Here is a 22,192-nt window from a genome sequence, read left to right as displayed (position 1 = left end):
GGAACCAAGTTCAGCTGCAGAACTTCCCAAGCTTCTCTAATAATAAGAATCACCAGGGAGGGGGGAGGGTATAGCTCAAAGTGGTAGAGCGCATCAGCAAGCACAAGGTCCTGGGTTCAATCCCCAGTGCCTCCTCTTAAAAAATAAATAAATAAACCTAATTACCTACCCCCTAAAAAAGATTTTTAAAAAAAATCACCAGGGAGGTACTTAATTGAAATTCCTGTACCTGGTTCCCATTCCTGACCCAGAGCATCAGAATTTCCAGTGAAGGGGTCCGCAAAGATGTTGGTAAACAAGCCCTACAGGTGATTCTCATCAGAGGTCCAGGCAACTGTCTCACCGCCTTGCTCCTCCAACTTTATGGGAAGCACCTGGGGACCTCGAGAAACCGCAGGTTCTGATTCAATAGGTTGGGGTGAGCCAAGATTCTGCATTTCTAAGAAGCTGGCAGGTAACACCCATGCTGCCTGTCTCAGGCCTACTCTTGGAGGAGCAGGGCTAGAGAAAACACCTGTCTCATTCTGCAGACGAGGAAACAGGTTGGGAGGAGGTAAGCCGCTGATCCAAGGTGACCCAGCTTGGATAGTGGCAGAGCTGAGAGAGCTGTCGTGCATGAGGGGGTCTCTCTGGATCGTGACTCCAGCAAGGTTGGCAGATTGAGTGCGAGGTTAGCGAACAAATCATTAACTTCACTTGGACACTTCCCCCTCCCGTCCACCTGCTTCTCCCCACTTGCTCTCTCTCCCTTCCCACGAGCCCACCAGGGTCTCTCTGCTTCTTTCTCTTTTCCCAAGCTTCCCCGGCTGCAGCAGAAAGGCCAGGCTAGGGCATGACCACAGCCTCCCACCGGGGGCAGCTGGAAGACCTAGGGAGAGAGCCTTACCTAAGTGAGAGCCTGCGGGCCTCCATATGTTGCTGCCAGAACAGCTAATGAGACTGGCTGTGGGAGAGGAGAAGGGACCCAGAGCTTCCACGTGGGAACTTAGTGGGAAAGAACTTTCGTGCATCTGTCAGGGACGCTGGAGCCGACTGGCCAGAAAGGGGTGTGATGGTGATGCCGTCTCCCTGATTAACTCCTCAGTGACTGTGAGATCCCTGCTGGGTGCCTGCTGTGCCACCTGGAGACGCCACCCCCACCCCACTCCCTCCACTGAAGAACGATTTTTGCGTTTTGATTCATGCACAGACGTTTTAATGTCCTTCCCCACCGTGAGTGCTGCCTCCTGACTGCTCTTTTTCTTTTGTGCAGGTGACAGCAGCGAGCACCCCCTGTTCTGTGTTGAATATTCCCCTTACTGCTCCGTCTTTGCTTTCTCCCCCGTCTTGCAGCCCAATACCAGTTGCTGCTGCCTCCTCCTGCCACTAGTGCCCCCCGCCCCACCAGCGGCCCAGGACTCTTCCCCCTACCTCCCTCCGGTTTCCTTTCCCTCCTTCCTGAGCCCCACCGCATCCTCCCCAGGCCCCATGCCCGAGTCCCCTGCAGCCCTGTGCTACTTCCCCATCTCCTGCCCCAGCCCGGCCGAGACCCCTGTGCTGTGCCTGCCCGGCCCCAGGAGGCCCAGTAAAATTTACCTCGTGTGGTAAGACGCCCTCGGCAAGGCACATGGCACGGTGGAGTTGGGGGCCAGGGTGGGGTGAACTTCAAGCTCCCAGGAGTCAGGTGGATTGGAGGGCTGTGCGGGGGCCAGAAGGCAGTGCCATGAACCACGGCAGGAGGTGTGTGAGGGGGAGCAGAAGACCAGACAGCTGCTGCCACTTCCTTCAGCCTCCTCCTAGCACAGGAGGAGCGAGCCACCAATAAAATCCCATCAGCTCTGGAGACTAATTTGATTTCTTCACTCCTGTGTCTGCCACAGTCTGGACCATTAACCACCAGAAACTGAACCGGCTCTTGTGTGTCAGATCAGACCCTCGGCTCTGGGAATGGGCACGCCGAGCCGCCCCAAGAGGGTGGCCCCAGGGGCAGGCCTTTGGGAAAGCACACGCTGCCTCTGAAAGCCCGTTCAGAACCACACCGAGGAGGGACAAATGAAAAGGCCCGGTCGCTGTTCACATTTTCTCTCCTGACTACTTATTAGGCCCTACACTTCCCCAAATCAAAAACCTCACCTCCCAAGTCCCCAAATAAAGCTTATTTATGGTCCATAATTAAGCTTTAATTAAGCTCTCCTCTGGGTACGTGAGACAACACACATCTCCCACGCTCTCAGACGGGCAGACACTGCCTGTTATTTGTGACTGTACAGAAAGCTGCCACTTACACCAAGGCAACATCAGCTCTCGCAATTAAGCTGTCATTCTTGCCACTATCTGAAGGGAGCAATAACTTTTTTTTCCCCAAAGGGCATCTCTTAGGCAGAAACTTGGCACCTCGTAGGATCTGGGCAGTGAAGTCAAGATGGCACGGGGGAGGGGTAAAGATTCAGGATTTGGACATTTCTCTTCACCTTTCTTTTTGACTTTGTTTATCCAGCAGTGTGTCTGTATATGTGGCAGGTGACTAGGTGAGGTGAGGAAATTTATGATCATCAGGTGCAGGGAATTAACGTGGACCGTTCAGTGGTCTCGGTTTTTAGTCATCAGGGTCGTGTAGAAATGTAAGAGTTCTACCTTTTTCCCTTTCCTGGTCAAATTAATAACTATTCAGTCAACAGTCAGTGTCCCTGCACTGTCAAGAGATCTGAGGTGGACACCTATTATGTCAACAGCTGTTTGGCTTCTTTGTTCCTAGAGGCATCGCTTTGCCCAGATACTAGAAGATATGGGCTTCATGTTGCCCAAAGCCAGCCACAGTCTTCCCAAAATTTGCCGACCAACTTTTTAGGATGCTAAGTTGCCTGGCAACGAAACTCCTGAACACAACCTCATCCCGTTCTCTGTGAGGCAAAGGGTGTGTCCTGCTACCTGGAGAGGAAGTTATAGCTCACCTTTCAGTGTAAATATAACTTGGTCTTCCTGCAAGTTAATATACGTACCACAGCCATCTTAGAAAGGCTTCAGAAGTCTGAGGTTTGGTTCGCTTTGGGTGCAGCTAAGGTGATTAGGAACTGGAATTCACGTACATACAACGTGTGCAGCTCTGGTCACCTTATTTGTGACTGCAACTGCAGATAGAGAAGAATATTTTGCAAGAGTCGGCTTTCCATAGAATTCAAAGGGTATCACAGGGAAGGAGTCAGTGGTGCAGCCGAATTCGATTATAACCTTTAGGCTAAAATGTCTTACTCACCTTTGTGAGCCCTCAGATTATTACATAGCAAAGGCACAGGAGTATTTGCTGAACAAATTATAATAAAAAAAGAGTTGTAATTTACCTTTTGGATTTTATAAAAGGATTAAGGGAGAGAGTCAGCAAGAATTTCAAAGGAATAAAGGCTGCTGAATAAGTTAGTCTCAATCTATAAAGCCTACATAACAATAAATTTCTGGCCAAATTCAGTTATCTCAGGGGAGTGACTTAAGATTTCCAATTATTATTCATAGTATTTTCACGGTTTATGGTAGAAGCAGCAGCTACCATTTTTAGCAGCTGATAAGCACCAGACACTGAGTTAGGCCATTAACATACATTATTGCTAAACTTTACAATAACTCAACAAGATAAGAACATTCCCATTTTACAGATATAGATACTGAGATTCAAATTGCCCAAAGTCAGAGGATTCTGCCTGCTCTCTCAGCAGTGTTTTCTTCATTGCCAGGCTTGGTAAAACAATCTCCAGTTTTTCAGCTTTATTACTTTAGTTTGCTGAGAACTCAGAGGAGTTACGGAAATCATTCTGGAAATTATTTAAGAGAACTGATGCTTCGAAGAAAGTACTTTTTTGAACAAGAAAACAAAATAACCTTATCAAGTCATCCTGGGTGTGCAGCACAAGAAAAAAAAATGGTTCTACTTTTGGAATTCCCATGGTTTCAGCCAAATGCATCTTCTCAAGCCCTGCAAATCCTCCTCGGCGATTATTTGTCCTGCAGGGGAGTTTGAGGCCACACAGAGGCTAAGACAGGGTCCTCATCCCTCAGGAGCTTACAGTTTAGTTGAAGAGAAGAGACACACACCTTAGGCAATTTTGGAATACTGTGAAAGTTCTGGCCAGAGTCAGAGCAGACGCAGTGGACATAAAAGTGGAAAGAGATCTCCAGGGCCCTGCTGGCTGGCACAGGCTAGTACAGGCCAGGGAAGGAAGGCCCTCTGGGAGGGAGGACCACGCCCCCTGAGGGAGTAGGGGTGTGGATGGGGTGGAGGTGTGGTGGGTTGCAGACTGCTGCCTGGAGTGTGAAGGAAATTTGAATGTTCTGCTGGGAATCAAAGTAAAATCCTTGCAACAAGAACCTTTGGGCCAGGTCCTGAGTACGCACTGGACTTGGCCTGTGCCCCAGGCCTGCCCCTTACCTGGTCCTTCCTCTGCTCCTCCTCAGTAAATAGTAATCCCGCCGCTGCCCCCCTCACCCCGCCTTCATCAGGTGCCAGGCAGGAGGCAGCCGTTGACTTCTGAGAGCTGGAGCGGGACGAAGAAGCCTCAGTGATGGGGAGAAGCCTCTTTACTGGAGGAATGCAGCTCTTAGGGCTGAGAAAGGGCCCCCCCCCTTTCCTCTGTGCCGGGTCCCTCACTGTAAAGCCCTCCATCCTCTCTCTCACCTTCCTCCCCTCTCCCCCATCTTGGGTCAGTGACATCCTGTCTAATCACCACCCTACACCCTCCAAAGACTATATTCTCATTTTCTGGAGAATTCTCTCCTTTTCTGGTCATGCCCACAACCCCTCTGGACTGCACCAATTTGTCCTAAGCTGGAATTGATACCACCAGCAGTTCTCCTCTTCTAGAAAGTTCCCTGTGGAACACAATCCTCTCTGTCTTACAGCACAGAACCCACTGCCTTCCCCTGCGAGGGCCCATCAGGGACAGCAGGGTAGTATCTAACCACTGTATTAAACTAGGCTTCATGAGCTGCGAAGGAGAACTTTCGTTCCTTTCCTGAATCTGGACGAAAACTATTCACACAACCACAACTCACACCGTGGCACGCAGATCCAGCTGTCTGCACGTGCCAAGAAAAGCTGTTCTCTCTCACACGACTCGGGGACCCTTCCCAGCTTTACCCCCGTTGCCTGCTGGCGACAGCTATTTGTGAAATTTCTGAACTGTCCAAAATGGGGGTGAGCCAGGCCAATTTTCTTGGAAGCATTTAGTCTAGATTTTCACAGTTTAACTGCCTGTGAACTTAGGGACTCACAGAGATGCATGGAAAATGACAAAACTTTCCCCAAACTCACATGCGCTGATGCTTAATCCACGTGAAGAAGAAACCTGAGATTATTCGTACCAATGAGCAACCTAATTCAGAATGTGAATTTAAATATATATATATATATATGGAACTCAATTCATGTTCACAACCTAGATACAGTCTTCCTGTGAGTCTATCACCCCAGCACAGTGGCAGGTCGCATATAGGCAAGAAAAAAGGTATATGGTCCCCAGGTGTTTGGAATCTTTCTGGAAGGCCATGCTAGCTGCTAAGAAATCACCCAGGGACACGAATATACGGGTGCAAAACAGGCTGTGATTCAAACTTGGATGAGCACGTGGGGAGCAGGGCCTCTGTGTGTCTCAAATGTAGAAGGCTCTTGGGTGGGAGGGTGTAGCTCAAGTGGTAGAGTATGCTTAGTATGCACAAGGTTCAGTCCTGGGTTCAATTACCAGTACCTCCGTTAAAAAATAGATAAGTAAATAAACCTAATTACCTCCCCCCACCAAAAAAAAGAATTTAAAAAAAAATTTTTAATATAGAAGGCTCTTGACAGTTTTACCAACAGGCCCACCCCAACGTCTATGAATTAGGACGCTGGAAACGTCTTAGCAAAACAAAAGCCCCCCACTAGAGACTCCCCATAGCAGGTGTCATGGGTGCTTATTAATGGTAATAAGAGCCTTGTGAAGGAGTTACTATTATTTCCACATAACAGGTGGGGAAACCAAGTCTTCCAGAAGTGATTTGTCCAAGCCCACGTGGCTGCAAGGTCGTGGAAACGGGTTTCAAATCCAGCTCGTCCCTGACCTCCTGGGTCTATTATTCCCTTAAACGCCTTCCCCACTGAGCGCCCCTAAACATTCTCTGTACAGAAGATGTTTCCCTGTAAAAAATTAATTATTGAAAAGATTCTGCACCTTCCAGCAGCCCAGGCACCACAGATTTTATCAAGAAAGAAGAGGCCAGACCTGGGGAGACTGACAGTCAGCCCAGACCTGCAGAGCCCGAGAGCGTGCAGGGACAGAAGCAGACAGATGCCGCGGCTGCCCGGGAAGGCACTGGCCCTCAGGGGAGCAGGTAAGGGCCCCGTGGCTCGGGCACCGTGGGCCTCAGACGGACTTGCGCTGTTACCTGGCGAATTCCATATGGTTTTTAGGTACTTGTGCTTTGATGTGAAGAGACCGTAGCTCACAATGAAATACGTAAAAGGTTTTAAAAGCCAACTATTGGATCAAGTTTCCTTTTCCAAGGGAGGCTGGTGGGAAAAGGCAGGGCAGGGGGAGCTTTTTACCTTCCTCTGCCGTTACTCCGTAAGTGTGCCTGTGCCTGGTTTTGAGGGGATGCCCTCCACTGGGCTTCTGGAGAGGGGAGTGGTGGGTGGTAGGTGTTGGGGGCCGGGACAGAGAAGCAGTCTGCAGCTCTGGGGATGTCTCACCTGGCCACAGTTCCCGCCCACCTCCCAGGAGGGGTGGACAGGTGTCTGTGGATGACAAGTCTGCTCACCTCCCACAGAGATCTCTCCCCTCTGATCCAAGGCGTCAAGATCTTAATGTGTAAGAAATGACATCAGAACAAATCTATGCTTTATTTCAAAACACTGGTTCGGTGGATACCTCCTCTTTCAGTCCTGAGCATTCATCCTAAGGCCCAAGCCATGCTCCTCTGCTAGGAACATTGTCCTCTCCTGCAGTGGCAAAAGGAGGAATGGGTCCTAAGGAGGCCCCTTGGGAGTCAAGGAAAGCAACATTTGACAGCCAGCCTTGCCAAGGATCTGTTCTTCTGCTTGGGGAAACCACTGAGCATCACTCTTCCTCACCACCTACTGAACACAGTAGCCTTTACTTAAAAATATGAAATATACTGTGGTGGACACATGTGAATATATCTGTATCTGGATGGCTTGAAGTCAGGAGCAATGAGAGCATATGGGAATCTGCAGCAGCCAGGTGTCCACAGGCCCCCAGTGATCTGAAGCCTCCTGTCGGGAAGGGCAGCCCTCACTTCTGGCTCCAGGTCTTCCTCCTCCCAGCGGTGGAGCCTTGGGTGGTCAAGTAACCAATGTGGGTTCCCGTGTTTGAAAATAAAGATAATGAAATCAACCTTATTGCATGGCTCTAATACCTAAAGGAAATAAGATTCTGACCAGCACTTGATCACAGTGGGCACTCAACTCCTTCTAGTTCCTCTCCGGCCATCTCCCCAGCAGTCCTCAATGACCTCCACTGTATCTTCCAAATTTTCTTCGAAGAATATCGACTACTTTTATAACCAGAGGGAAACAATGACAAGTCTAAAGCTGTAAGAATGTAGGAAACTGCTGATCAAACACATGCAGAAGTCTAGACCAAAGACACAGTCTTAAGGCAGAGGGATGATTTTTCTGGTCTCCTCTCATGGCACCTAGAACATTCAGGTGTACCTAGTGGAACTCCTAGGAATGGCAGGCGCTCCACTCAGCTGGAGCCCGTTCGGAGAGGCATTCAGCATGAGTCGCATTTCCTTGGCACCAAACTGGGTGTCTATCCCCAGGCCCAGAGCTATGATGTCTGCTCCCTATTTGATAGACACAAGAAATAGGGTTGAAACAGCATAAATAGAGAATGGCACAGTCTGCCACCTTTAGGGGGACACACACACACACACCAGGAACTGAATTTTTAGAGAGGAAGGCAGTTGTGGTGACCAGGAAGGGTGGAGACTCGCCCCCTGGGGTGTTTCAGGAACCTGCAGAGCTACAGGGCAGCACTTAGCCTGTGACTTCTCCTGCCCCAGCAGCCAGGGTGGCTTCCGGGAAATAAGCTATGGTTCCTGTTTTTCAGAAGTGGCTCAAGCTGATTCTCTGGCCTGTCGGGTGTCTCCTGAAGCCTCAGGGCAGAGGGGGCAGCTCCGTGTGTTCCGGGAACCATGCGAAGATTCAGGTCCCAGCACTTGCTAGCTAATTTCTGAGGCCCTTCACCAAATTCAACACGAAAAGTCATCAGCCAGAGCCTACACTTCCAAATCTTCCACATCAGTTTTTTCTCCATAAAAGTAAAAAAGAAAAAAAAAAAGGAGAATTCAGGTTGTCACATAGAAAGCAATTGTTCCTTAAAATGCAATCAGCCCGGTCTGGGTGGGCACACAGCTCCCCTCCTGTACATCCACAGCCCGAAGCCCAGAGCATCCTGCTCCCATGTCTGTTACTGGGGTTCATAAAACTCATGAGGGGCATAACAGGAAAGCTTAACTGATTTCTAGAAGAGCTGATGAGTAAAGATTCTCACTGTGTCCCTGAGCGTCCCATGCAGTTAGCAATAAAAGAGGCTTACAGAGTATCAGGACATCAGAGACTCAAACTGGTGCCCCACCCCCCACCCCCAGGAGGCACCTCAATTAAAACGAGTCAGTATTGACTGAGCCCTCGGCTAAGCTGGATGCTCGGAGGATTTGCTTTCCACCTGCCTGAGCTGTTACCACACAGGACTTCCTGGACCTGGGGCGTCCCATCCACTCTACAGGGTGAGCCACTTTAGAAATCAAACAATAAGGACAGCAGGGCCTCACCAGATCCCACGGGATAGCGGTGAGGGGGGCAGAGGGGGAAGGCTGATGTCAGGAAGGAACATGGATAAGGGGCATCAGAGAAAGAGGTTCAGTGTTTTTCAAAAAACCCTCAACAGTGCGCCTGTGCGCGCACACACACACACACACACACGATGAATTAAATGGATCCTTGTTTTCACGAGGATATTGTTAGTCCAGCCAGTGTCTTCAGGGGTAACACGGGGTAGAGGTTGCAAAGACAAACTGTAGCATCAGGCAGAGTTGAGTTCAGATGTTCATTCCATGACTCACTGAAAATATGACCTTGGGCAAATTTTGTGACTTCCTAAGCCTTGATGTCCTCACTTACGATGTGGTATGATTGTGGCATTTGCCCCATAGGGTCACAAGCCTGTGTGTATGTAACACAGTTAGCGTGGTGCCCGCAATAAGCAGTGCTTGTTCATTATTTTTATAGGGCAAGTTTTGACCAAATGATTTCACCGATAGAAATTCCTATCCATTTGGGCTCTTGAACTCTCTCCTCTTACTACACCTCCTCATACTTTTTAGATTCAGGGTGCAAGAAAGAGGAATTCTATCATAGCCAGAGGTTTCTGATTGACTACAGGCTAGTGACAAAGAGGAGATAATACTGTCATGAGAGGGTTGTGGTTTTTATTTGCACTAAATAGCAAATGTAACCCCAATGATCAATTTAACTGGGCACCAGCTTCTAGAGTCTTCCTCCTGATCCGCCAAATTAGATTGTACTTTTCTTAAGATTTTGTAAAGCCATGTGTGAAGCAGGAGTGTCCTAAACGTATGTTGAACGAACTGGGATGAGGAAGTCCTGGTGGTTTCTGTAGATGTCATTCCTGGAGTGCTGTGTTTTCTTCTCAATAAATACTGGAAGGGAAAACCACCAGTTTTCTTTTTTTCTTTTTTTTGGTGAGGGAGGGAAGCAATTTGGTTTGTTTATTTATTTATTTAATGGAGGCACTGGGGATTGAACCCAGGACCTCACACATGTCAAGCACACACTCTACCGCTGAGCTATACCCTCCCCTCAGAAAACCATCATTTGAGAGATTTTACTCATCAGCCCTGGCAGACGTGGGGATGGATAGTCTTCCCAAAGCTTCTGCAGAAAGGCTCTGTATCCTCAGGGTCATCCCGTGTCCCCAGAACCAACCTGAACGCCGCAAATGTACCAGAGTTCATAGGCAGTAAAATGAAGCTGACTCTACTGTCCCTCTACACATCCAGCCACCATAACCCCGCCACTCTTCCTCTCTAGAGCTGGTTGGCTGCCTTGCAGGACTCTTGCCCTGGGTGTCAGAGGTCTTTCCCCCATGAGCACCTATAAGAGAATGATAAACCTGTCTCTTCTCAATGCAGATCCAGTAGTTCAACAAGAAGGTCCAATATGGACAAGTGACACCAAGATGAAGAGGCCAACTCGAGAGAGAAGAAGCTTAGTCTCCTCCTCACAGCTAGTGACAGTGACAGAGAAAACCCCCGAGAGAGCCAAGAAAGGAAACCTGAGTGCTCTTGCCCAGAATGAGCCGCACCCAGCCCTCTCCCAGGGATTCCAAGGAACAAGTGGTTCTCAACTGTTGAGCGAGTCCCTGGGGCCACCACTCATAAGCACCAACTTGGGAGGGCCCAGAAGAACGACATTTCAGTTCAGAGATGAAGATTTTTATTCTGTTTTATCCTTAAACCCTAGAGGAGAAAATGATGATACGGAAGAGGAAACCCACACAGAGGAAGAACTTTTGTTGGCCGGTATGCTCCCGCTCCATTCTCCTTCCAGTCATAAGAGAAGTCGATTTCTTGGGACATCGGCCACTCAGGCCAAAAATAAGAGTTTTGTAGACCATCCTGCAAATTGCAGAGCTAACTCTATAAGAAGAAGTGAGTTCAGTCCTGGCTTATTAAGAATAAGCAGTGCAATGGAGCCAGTGACAGAACAGCCTTCTGTTGGGCCAAGTATGTTCCAAGACCCTAGGCTGCCTGATGCAGGGTCTTCTAAAGAGAATGATAGCAGTGACAGTGACAATGAGAAAAAGATCTTTCATTCATGGGACACCAAATCAGAACCCAGCCCAGATGATGATCTCCATGCTGACAATGTATTATTTACTGGTGGTACTTCTATGGAAGATAGACCTGGTCCTCATGATTATCAAAGAGGCTGGCAAGCCTATTTAAATGATTCTAGTAATTCTTTTGACTGTTTTCTTGCTAGCAGACCACCAGCTCCAAGATCATCAATGAATTCATCCTGTAACACTCCTGGATCATTAATGCATTCTGCTCTGAGAGATGATACTCCAGGAGACCTGTCAATGTCATCTACTTTAGTCCCTAATTCAGACTCAGGGGGAAACTCCAGGTTCAATGTTCGTCAACCACTGTCCATCATTAGACATAGGAATCTCCTGGCCAGTGCTGAAAACCACAGTTATTTTCCAGTAAACAGTGCACATGAACTTGATGTCAGGGGAGCAGAAGATACTACTTTAACAAGCCAATCTCAGGAGGCTCCATTATATACAGAAGATCTCTTACTAAATCATCAAAGCAGCTTGTCCTTGGTGGAGTCTTCCAGCTCCCCTCCATCACAAATGAACTTACAAGATCATTTGCATGTACCTGGGTCCCTGCAAGAAAATATACCTATTACTTTCTTTGCAGTGTCTGAGTTCCCAAATCAAAATGATACTGGGAGCAGAATGGAGGTCTCTGGTTTCACAGATGAAAAGGAAGCCACTAAAATAAAGGCAGACCCTGAGAAACTCAAGAAATTACAAGAAAGGTGAGGAATTTTCATACTTACACGTATATACATATATTTTTTAATTCTATTTCTCTAATGCCAAAATAAGCAGTGCTTTCACTAGAGGCGTCATAGGAATTTCAAATCATAGATACGATTCCTTGACATTTTAATGATTGCTTATTTCAAGAAAATTATCTGTTGTGTTGCTTTCAAAATATATGTACCTCCAAAGGAAAGTTTGGTGTTCCAGCCCAAATTCAGTATTCAGCCAAATTCTTCAGTATTGTCAAAGTGTTTTTACCTTGAACACCATAATTTTTAAGAAAGGCAAGTTTGCCAGATATAAGGGCAATGTAGGGCTTGTCCTTCCCAGCACTTAGGAACCAAGATTTAAGTTTGCTTTCTCCCCAGAGAATGAGCCATTCAGCACTTGAAGTTCCCCAACTCTCCCTCATGGGACTTTGGGCAAATCCAACCAGCAGTTCTAGAATCTGAATCTGCCAAACTAAAAGGCCAGTCCCGGTTACCATGGTTACGTCAGTTCTCACAAGGGCCGTGCTGGGGCAACCACTGCATCCATGTTCTGTGCTCTTTCTCATGCATGAGAAAGAGAGAAATAAGACCTTTTTTAAATCGCTCTTTTCTTTGATCTTTCCTTCCTTGTGAAATTATTTTGGGATATTTCACAACTATGAAATGCAGTACTTTTCAAAGCCACCATCAAACACCATGTCAGGATTCCACCATTTCGTTTATGATAGGTGGTTTCATAAGCCTGATGATTGCTTACCAATCTGGAAGGTGATTCTACAAATGTGAGCCTTCTTTGTGGGTTGGTTTGGCTCATTTGGGCCATTAATTATCCTACTGATACTCATTTATAAGTGAGAAAATTCCATGGCAATGAATTAGAATGGAGAAAAAAGGACAAGCTAGGACACAGAATGCAGACACACTCATGTCTATTATCCAACTGCAGGAATGAAGCAACTTCCTAGTTAGCGGCACCATTTTTTTTTTTCCCACATATCAAACAAACTACAAAAAAACCAACCCAAGGTTAAGGGCCAGAATGTCTCGCAGCCAGCCACTGTTACCTACCCAAAAATACAGCTTCAGACCCACTTGTAGGAGTCCAGACTTCCACCATCCCAAAGCAATGCCTTTGGGTTAAAAATGATTTCTTTTAAAAATGCACTCACTTCTAGGTGTAGTAACTCATTAAACAGCTATTATCTGTGTGCTATATCACTCTTTTTTCTGTATATAATAAACTGTATGCTTTTCTTATAAATTTCAAAAATATTCACTTTAGGAAATACTAAAAATAAAAACTTGCAAGAAAAATCACCAATAACCCTATAATCCAGAGATGAGTACTGTTAAAAACTTTGTTTCCAGCCTTTTATCTCTGCAAAGAAATGCAATTTTTAGTAAACCTTGGTTCATATTTTATAATATGCCTTATTTTAATTTTTCAAGCCCATTTCTCAATGCCACTTATTCTCTTTAAAATTTTCCCTCAGTTAGTTACTTCAACACATACAAATAAGCATATAACGGATGCGCTAGAGAATCAGATACAGAAACAAAACCCGGACAAGCCTGTGTCCACCTTCCAGCCAACAGGACGTTGCAGAGCTTATGAACCCCTCATCCACCCTATCGCCTCATCTCCCTCCTTCAACCCCCTCCACACCCCCTAAACCCAGCAGAAACCATCCCTGTATTGCAATTATCATTCCTTTGCTTTTTATTTTGTCGTTGTTGGACGTTTTTTGCTTTATGGTTTTACCATATGAATATACGTCCTCCTAAACAATATATTGTGTATATTTTTTTTTTCAATAGAAATGTTACTATTAGTTTTGAATTCTGTAGAAACGGAATATCTGTTCTTCTGTGACTTGCATTTTCCCTTTACATCATTAACCAGATGCATCCTGGTTCATGTTTTCTGGCTTTAACTCTTTTGCTTTCACTAGTACAGGCTATTCCGCTATAGGAATATACCACAGCTTAGCCATTCTCCTGTCAAGGAACATTTGGGTCCTGCACACGATGCTGCGTGAACATTCTTGTAAATGTCTCCTGGTGCACATGGAGAGGAGCTATCTGGGCTATTTTTGTAAGAGTGGGCAGCACATCTTCCACTGGACAAGTAATGCCAATGTACTGTCTCACCAGTAATGTATACCGTTTACATCCTTGTCAGCACCTGTATTCATTGGCATTTCAAATGTTTGCCAGTCTGATGGGAGTAAAATGATACTGTGGCTTCAGTTTACATTTTCATGACTGTTAATGAGGTTAGGTGCTTTGTTTGCTTTTTTTTTTTTTTTTTTGGTGGGGAAAGGTAATTAGGTTTATTTTTTAATGTGTGCGTGTGTGCGTGTGTGTGTGTGTTTTTACTGGAGGTACTGGGGATTGAACCTAGGACCTGATACATGATAAGCATGCACTCTACCACTGAGCTATACCCTCCTCACCTTGTTTGATCTTTTTTACTTTATTTTGGGAGAGGTAATTAAGTTTATTTATTTTTAATTGAGGGACTGGGGATTGAACCCAGGCCATGCTAAGCACATGCTCTGCCATTGAGCTATACCCACTCCTTGTTTGCTCTTTAAAATTTTTTTTAATAATTTTTTTTTGCAGGGGGGAGGTAATTAAATTTACTTGGTTTTTCAGTCGAGGTACTGGGGATTGAACCCAGGATCTCGTGTATGCTAAGCATGTGCTCTACCACTTGAGCTTTACCCTCCCCCACCTTTTAAATGTTAAATGACATTTGTGTCCCTCTTCTGTAAAATACTTATCTAAAGCCTTCTGCCCACTTTCAGAATATTTTTAAGAATCCTTTAAATATTCTGGCTGCTAATCTGATCCTTTGACAGTCATGTGTTGGAAATTTCTTTTGCCAATTTGTAGTTTGTCTTTTCTTGTGATGTTTTTCAATGAAGATAAATTCTTAATTTTAATTTAGTCAACTGGTTGTCTTAAGAAATTCTTTGCTAACCTGGGGTCATTAGGACACTCTCCCTATCTTCTTCTGAAATCTCTACAGTTTTACTTTGCACGCTTAGGACTTAGTGTGAAATGACTTTTGGACCTAAGTGCAAAGTGCTGTTTAATACATGGTGTGAGGTATGCACTGTGAATGCCCAGTTGTCTATTCTGTCCTACTGATCTTTTTTGTTTTTCCCTAATTGAATACCACCTCATCTCAATGTCTGCAGTTTTATAAGTTTCAATAACTGATGATGCAAGGCCTCCTTCCCCAGTTGGTTCCTTAAGAGTCTTGACTGTATACATTTAAGATCCATCTTGTTGAGATTTTCACTGGAGTCACGCTGAGGCTATAGGTTATTCTGGGGAGAACTGACATCTTGGGTTATTGGATCTTTCTTGGACAAACATGATATACTTCTTATTTTGTTTGTGCCTATAATGAAAAAATATAATTGAGTTCCTTTTCATCGAATTTCCCTTTCTTGGGGAGAAAGTTCTCTCAAGAAACTGAGCACACACTCCTATATCCAGAGCAATGTCCATTTCTTCCTCTCTCCTTTGATTTTAGTCTCCAGTTGGTTTCCTTTCCTTGACCAGAAAATCCCCAGTCCCAAGAGGATTCTAAAGAACCAAAAATTAGCCTTAGGCTTCTCAGGTCTCTCTATAGGAACGTCAACCAGCTATTCTTGACTCACCATTTATTAGGCACAAAGGTTTGCTTACATTTTCATTAATTCCATCTTCATCGCATTCCAGCAGCTCACACTCTGGAATGTTGGCATAATTTATTGGCAAGCATTGAGTTACTGGTGAGCTCACGTCCAGGTCCACCGGTCTGTCACTCATCCCTGCCAGCATCTACCGATTGGGCTGTATGTGCCAATCCTTTACCAGACCCTAGATGCACTTAAGCATTTGCAGGGCAGGTTCAGCGTTATCATGGCCTCCAGGCTGCCCAGGCAGCAGCGGCAGGACAAACCCCATGGCTTTACAGGTGAGGAAACAGAGCCTGGGAAGCTTACATAGCCTGTCCAAGGTCACCAGACTCACAAGTTTTAGAGGTAAACCTCTAATGCAAGCCGACGGACCACAAACCCCTACACCCACCAACATGCCACCCGGCCAACCTCCTGGCAGTGGCCATGGCAGGGGTAGGGGTTCCCAGATCTTCCCTCGGTTTCCCTGTGTAGCCCTTTCCCAGCCTGTGGAGGATGTGGCACAAGCTAGTTCTCCTGGCCAGCTCACACCCATCAGTAACTGCACAGAAGCCTGATTTAAGAATCCGTACACCTGTTGTCAGTAAGCGTTCCTGGAAGACTGTTCAGCAGGGTCAGCGGGAACAGTGGGTGACCTGGGCAGCCCTGGTGGGCAAGGCATGGGGGGCCGGGGATTGCTCCCTCTCCCTCCTCCCGCCCCATGAATGCCTTGGAAACTGCACATATGTAGACTCCTGGTGACGAGGGCTTGTTTTCCACGTAGTCTCCTGCAGGAGGACTCCGCAGAGGAGGGAGACTGGTGTCGCATCTGCCAGATAGCCGGGGGTTCCCCCACCAACCCCCTCCTGGAGCCCTGCGGCTGCGTGGGAAGCCTGCAGTTTGTCCATCTAGAGTGCCTGAAACAATGGCTGAAAGTGAAAATAACATCAGGTAGGTGTGGGGGGAAGAACGGCAAACGGGCAGCCACCTATGATTAACCGAGGCTCCGCGGTGTGGAGCTTGACAACAGGGCACTCTGAGCGGCCCCCCGGGGGGACGTGGCCGCCCAGCCCGGGACTCCTGCTCACGTACCCGGACCCCGACCGTAACTGAACGCTGTCTTCAAATTACAGGAGGGAAGTGATTTTTTTTTTTTTTTTTTTTTTTGCAAGTGTAAGGGAGGGATCCTGGAAAGTGCTATCCTCTGCTTGACGCCTGAGCAGAGATGCTAAGGTTGCCTCTCAGGCGGAAGGAGACTAGAAATGGGTCCGTGGTTGGGCCGCAGCCAGCAGCCAGCAGCCCGCAGCCCTCCCAGCCGGTGGACGCCCGGCAAAACCAGTTCCACTTCCTTTTACTGGTGCAGGAAGGGGTGGTGTCACCTAGACACTGAGTTAAGCTGCCTTTTTGCAGCAGAAGTAGGAAAAGAGCACTGATCTAATTTTTCTAGAACTGTATTAGATAAAGAGATCCCCGTTGTGCTCACTCTGTCAGCTCTGGCTTTAACACGTCTCCTAACTGGGTGTGAAGCCCGTTCCCAGCTCCCCGGGGAGGTTACAGCCTAAATATAGCCACGTCAGTAGGTTGGCTGTAGTTTTCTTGGCAGAAAACAGGAGGTTTCTTTAAAACATGGTTTTAGGAATGAGAGCAACTTGAACAACAAAAAAAAAGTAGAACGCCAATGCAAAGAACAGTTGGTTTCTAAAAGAGTCGCTATGTCTTTCAGCCTCCCCTCTCTGAAAACTCCTTACCCCATAGCCGGATGCTGTTTTTCTCCTCCACCACTTCACCTCCTTGGTTGTCATTGTGCCAGACAACCTTGGAGACCCACGACTTGACCCTGTCCCCCTCATGGGGTGTGGCCCTGCCCCTTCACCAAGAACAGCCCGCCACTGAGTCAGGGAACGCACATGGGATGATCCTAGTAAGTGTCTCCTCCCTGAGGCCCCTTCTCCATGTCCTCCGCATGAGAAATGTAGGCCCCACCACTGCCGGAGTTGCTTAAATGCATCTCCACGTAGTAAGCAGAGTACTCAGCCCTTCAGAGAGCAAGTAACAAGTGGATCTCAGCCACTAATGACTCCGCCATGCAATGTGTTATCTTACTAGAAATTTGGGCCAATTAAACATCTAGCACAGAAAAAAATTACTCATGAGATGTGTGATGAAAGTACTGCTAAATGCCTGTAAATGCCAGTGCTAGTCTGCGTGTGTTCCTCAGGATTAGCCTGGAGGACACATGGGACATTCCATAGCCTCAAGTATTATAGAATGATGTTTAAAAAAAAAAACCAAGCAAACAAAATGCAGATAAAGGATTACTGTTCATCCTTGTCCTTTGAAATTCTCTATTATTTACTGCATCTTTGTATCCCCCAGTGGGGAAAAGTATAAAACTGTACAAGCCCTATATTAACCAAATACATTCACATAACCGATTAGTCCGCTATTATCTAATGCATAAAATAAACACCAGTACATCATTAGCCAACCTGCAGCACATACACCAGGGGGAAAAGCCATATAGCATAATGGTTGCTTAGACATAAAAGCCACAGTTCTGCATCTTCTACTTTTGCTAGAATTCATGCTAAAACAAACAAACAAAAAAAAAAACAGCAACAAAAAAAACCCTTCTCCTGTTTCTTTTCCCAAAGGAGGCTGAGCTCAGGCTCAGATGCTGGCCCCAGAAATGCTGTACCAGTGCCCGCACATGGCCCCAGGGTCCCTCACGTTTCTCAGGTGGGAAGTCACCTGCTGGAAGTAAAAGTAGACTTGGAAGCCATAGATTGAGGATGGCTTCTACCATCAATTTGGTCCTTACTAATTTACTAGCTTAGATCTGTGTTAGGTCTGCCAGAAAAAACAACAGTAACATAGACCCAATATTCACTCATTTGGCAAATACCTGTGCTATAGACTCTCAGCCTCCTTGTAGTAATTCCAGTTTTATGAACCAATATGTTTATATTTAAACGGAAACCAAGATCTGTTATTTAAAAGTCATGGGAAAATCACTTATAGGAAGCTGCATAAAAATGAAAATGGTTACAAAGGAAATTTTTCAGATCTCAGATTCAAGGTCATTTTCTACAGAAGATGGCTGACTTTTTAAAGAGTCTCTGAAACTCAGAATTCCTCACGCACACAAGTTCGCTCTCAGAATATCAACACGGAAAGACCTAGGGTTATATATAACAGAATTTTTTAATTTAAGGAGCAGATCTTAGCACTGTGAAGACCTGTGAGATGTGTAAGCAAGACCTGCTGGTCGACCTGGATGATTTCAACATGACCGAGTTCTACCAGAAGCACCAGCAGTCCCGGGTAAGAGAAGCTCTCACCCTCTCCGGCTCCACAGGCTAAAGTCAAGTCGAGGTGCAGGGCGAGAGGAAACTCTTTCCCCAGTATAAGGACTGTACGAGGCCTGTGCATGGGATGAGTCTTCTCTCAGAAGATGTGTTACTAAATTGGACCTCTGGAGGGTTGGAAGACTTGGTTGCCCGGGGTTGAGATCCCACTGCTGTCAGGGACAAAGTAGGAAGCTACAGTAACTAACCGGACACACAGAAATATAGGAATAGTCTAGCAGGCTCCACACCCAAATTTACTGAAATAATTTAAGTTTTGAAAGCAACAAGAGAAAAAAAAATCAAGGTCTTGCAGGAAATAGTCCCCAATTTATATATCAAGTAATTCTGGGGTAAGAAGGAACTGCTTTGCTGAACATTCAAAAACATGTAGTAAGTGCCTACTGTGTGCTTTTTAATGCCTCGTAAACTAATTCTCCTGGGACATCTGGATTGCAATTCTAATACTGTGAAAAGTTTAGTTAACCTTCAGTGGGAAGGTGATTTAGGCCCAGGATAAGTTTATTGCCCAATTCTTAGGCAAACAATCTTCTATTTGGAACTGCACTGCCCAATATGGAAGCCGCAAGCCACATGTAGCTAACGAACAAGTGGTTACTTCCAGCCGAGATGTGCTGTAAGTGTTCTACACTGAATTTCAAAGGCTCAGTACAAAAAAAAAAAAAAAGAGTGTAAAACATCACATAAATAATTTTATATTAATTATATGTTGAAATGATAATATTTAAAAACATATTGGGTTTGATCAAATATATTATTAAAATTAATTTCACCAGTTTCTTTTCGCTTTTTAATGTCACTCCTAGGAATTTTCAAATTACATAGGTGGCTTGCCTTGATGACTTATGTTGTATTTCTTTTGGGTGGTGCTGATCTAGAAGGTACCCTGCCCATAATAAGCAGTCAATAAATATTTATCAAGTGAAAATAGTCCATCAGTACCATTATAATTCAAGACCGACCTCCCTCATTACACAGTGAGAAAAAAAAATGATTAATGACCACGACTGTAAAGCACACAATTTAAAAACTATAAAATCATCATTAGCAACTAAAATGTCACTCTTCAGAGGAGTCACTTCGGCTTTCAGATCATTAGCCTGTCTGTATCCAGACCCCCCCTTTTTTTTTTTTTTTTTTTGCAAAAAGCTCATCTGAGTCAAAATAGTGTATCTGAGTCTGGGCAATTCTGTAGTTGTCTTTTTAAAATCCTAAGGCTACTAGATTTCAAAAGCCGAAATATTGAAAAGAATAGAGATTTGAACAGCGCAACCAGTAAGTATGATATAACAGACATAAGACTACCCCAGCCTTGAAGAGCTGGGGCCTCAGGAAGCTGAGAGGGAGGGAGGGGGAGAGAAAGGAAGAAAAAACAATTTCCTGGGAAATCAACTCAGTATTTTGAGTCTATACATTCTGAGACGGGAGGGTCTCAAGACATTCAGTCATAACCCCCAGGCACTGAGATCTGAGATGAGAAACAGAAGCCACACACGTTCTTAGCCCCTGAGGATGCTGGAGTCAAACGATTGAAAGGAACCAGGCCCTCTGAATGCCTGAGGTCAGGGTGCCAGCCAGATGCAGACGGTTCTATGCAGTCATTTCAAAGAATAAATTATTTCAGGAAGTGGAGCCCACAGGACTTCCTGAGAAGGACAAGTCCAGATGAGGCCAAGTGACCCGAATCCCACCAGAGTGGTCTGCAGACTCCACAACCTCCGCACAACCCCGGGAAAAGCTTTGTCTAGGAAAGAAACCTGTTGGTCCCAAGCGTTCTCACCCTGTTCTCCCTCTGCAAAGCCGAAGCCGCTGCCACCACCATACGCTATAGGTTTACCAGTGGTACTTGTAGAATTGACTCACTAACAGCAAATGTTTTCAGCTGTTTTTAAAGTGTGTGCATGCGTGTAGACGAGGCAGCCCAGACCACCAGAAGGCACACCAGCTTTGACTAAGATGTGAATCTAAATCCTATTCCCCTCCCCAAAGCTGCCAGGTGACCTTAGGGAAACTACACACACTCTCTGGATCTCAGTTTCTCATCTGTAGGAAGTAAGAGACAATGATTTCCTACCCCACAGGATTGGATGTAGGAAAAGACCCGAGCACATCACCTAAGACAGTGCCTGGGCAGAGAAGACTCTCGGTAAAAGAGGGCCATCATATTGCAGCTGCAGAGACGCCCGACCCCTTTGGACTGAAGGAGAAAGCTAAGTATACCAGGACCAGGCTAGAGTCCATCATTGAGCAAGGCCAACTGGCCCCCACAGGGGTCATATCGGTACCCTTGGCCTCACTGCATCCTACCAGCTGAGAGAACAGGCTACAAGCACACCCTAAAAAGAACTGTGAACATAACTATGTCAGCCAGGGTCTGGACTGGAAAGAGATGGTGGCACACACCAAAGGGGTGAGTGATGAGAGCTGAATGAACGGCCAAAACGCAGGCAGTAAAAGAGCAACAAGGAATGACTGGGTATCCTGGGACCAGCCACTGACCACTGACCACTCCTAGGCCTGGAATGACAAGAGGAGGAGCAGCCACCAGGATCAGGAGGGCCGTAGCTATAGGAGAGAGTCACCCCAGCCTGTGACCTTCAGTCAAGAGGAGCTGCTGTGGCCACACCTTTGCCCAGCAGAGAGGGAACAGGAGGAACAACTACCCCAGCCTCTGTCTCCTCCCTCCCTCCCTCTGGCCTCCTGCAGGGCCTCCCATTGGCTGAACCCAACAGGAAGCCAGAGGCCAAGGGGGCCTAGTTAAAGTCATCCATTGAGATGGGCCACAGAGCAAGGTGGAAAGTGGATCTGGAGGGGAACATGGAAAATATCCAGCACGGTAATTATGCTGCATGGAAGCAGAAAAGAGTTTAAATTAGTTTCAGTGAGAATTTGACAGGCCATCAAAGCCTTTTAAAAATGCCCTTCATTATCATCTCAGGGAGACACTAGGTTGACAGACCCACCTCGGTGGGAGAACAAAGGTCCCGAGAACCAACGTGTAATATTTATCTGCTGATGGAAAGCAGTCGAGACCTCACACTTTTACAACCGTTCTGACCATTCTGATGGCCTGGGGGGAGTTTAATAGTGTCTGTTTGCTAACAGCCTGAGTTAAACTTGAGATACCAGGGAAGTGTGACATAGACAAGTTCAGAAACTCTCCATGGACGAAGACTAGAGTACCTGTTGTTTAGCACAAGGGCTGGAACACGACCTCGGGCCTGGCCAGGGAGCTGGTGTGCACGCCTGTGCTTCTGAGGTCCAGGCCCTTTCCCTGACTCCCAAGCCTTGGCTCCTCGGGGCCCTCTTAGGCAACCCTCAGCACTCTTCACTCCTTGGCAAAGGGGTTCCCTTCTTGAGAAGTGGAGTAGCTGATGCCAAATACAGACAAGTACAAAGGAAAGGTCAAAACCAAAAGACACCTAGAACTGGCTTCAGTGCAGTCTGGCTCACGCTTGGGCTCAACTAGCTAGCTAGCTAACTCACTAACTTCTTTTCTTGTGCATTTTTCCCATTTAGATTTTTCTTTTTTGCTTTTCCTTAATTATAAA

At 46.3% G+C, this 22,192-nt stretch overlaps 1 protein-coding gene, 1 long non-coding RNA gene and 1 other non-coding gene across 13 annotated transcripts in view; 1 reads left to right on the top strand and 2 right to left on the bottom strand.

The window, feature by feature from the left end:
* MARCHF10 (membrane associated ring-CH-type finger 10) overlaps positions 1 to 22,192 on the top strand; it is a 77,792-nt gene that overhangs the window by 41,259 nt on the left and 14,341 nt on the right. For 3 of the 9 annotated variants that reach the window (XR_012059774.1, XM_072939369.1, XM_072939371.1), the window contains 4 exons: positions 6,181 to 6,333; positions 10,180 to 11,602; positions 16,058 to 16,224; positions 18,488 to 18,597. Coding sequence is in view for 7 of the 9 variants with exons in the window: in XM_072939369.1 (XP_072795470.1) it covers positions 6,181 to 6,333; positions 10,180 to 11,602; positions 16,058 to 16,224; positions 18,488 to 18,597 (1,853 nt within the window). In the remaining 2 variants the exon portion in view is untranslated. Of the gene's footprint in view, positions 1 to 1,252; positions 1,823 to 6,180; positions 6,334 to 10,179; positions 11,603 to 16,057; positions 16,225 to 18,487; positions 18,598 to 20,722; positions 21,052 to 22,192 lie in introns of those variants that run through there. The other 6 variants (XM_072939370.1, XM_072939372.1, XR_012059775.1 and 3 more) reach the window with 5 other exon arrangements.
* The window catches only part of LOC107033094 (uncharacterized), a 48,610-nt gene that overhangs the window by 13,057 nt on the left and 13,361 nt on the right, over positions 1 to 22,192 (bottom strand). The window contains exon 5 of one of the 3 annotated variants that reach the window (XR_012059777.1): positions 2,979 to 3,107. This is a non-coding gene — a long non-coding RNA (uncharacterized lncRNA). Of the gene's footprint in view, positions 1 to 2,978; positions 3,108 to 6,822; positions 8,277 to 11,348; positions 11,448 to 22,192 lie in introns of those variants that run through there. The other 2 variants (XR_012059776.1, XR_012059778.1) reach the window with 2 other exon arrangements.
* Positions 9,773 to 9,845, bottom strand: TRNAV-GAC (transfer RNA valine (anticodon GAC)). Its single transcript has one exon. It is a non-coding gene; the product is annotated as a tRNA-Val (tRNA).

This window comes from Vicugna pacos, chromosome 16 (assembly GCF_048564905.1).
Source record: "Vicugna pacos chromosome 16, VicPac4, whole genome shotgun sequence".
In the NCBI taxonomy this organism is placed as follows: domain Eukaryota; kingdom Metazoa; phylum Chordata; class Mammalia; order Artiodactyla; family Camelidae; genus Vicugna; species Vicugna pacos.
The sequence above is the reverse complement of the archived record's forward strand: the minus strand, read 5'-3'. Positions and strand labels throughout refer to the sequence as shown.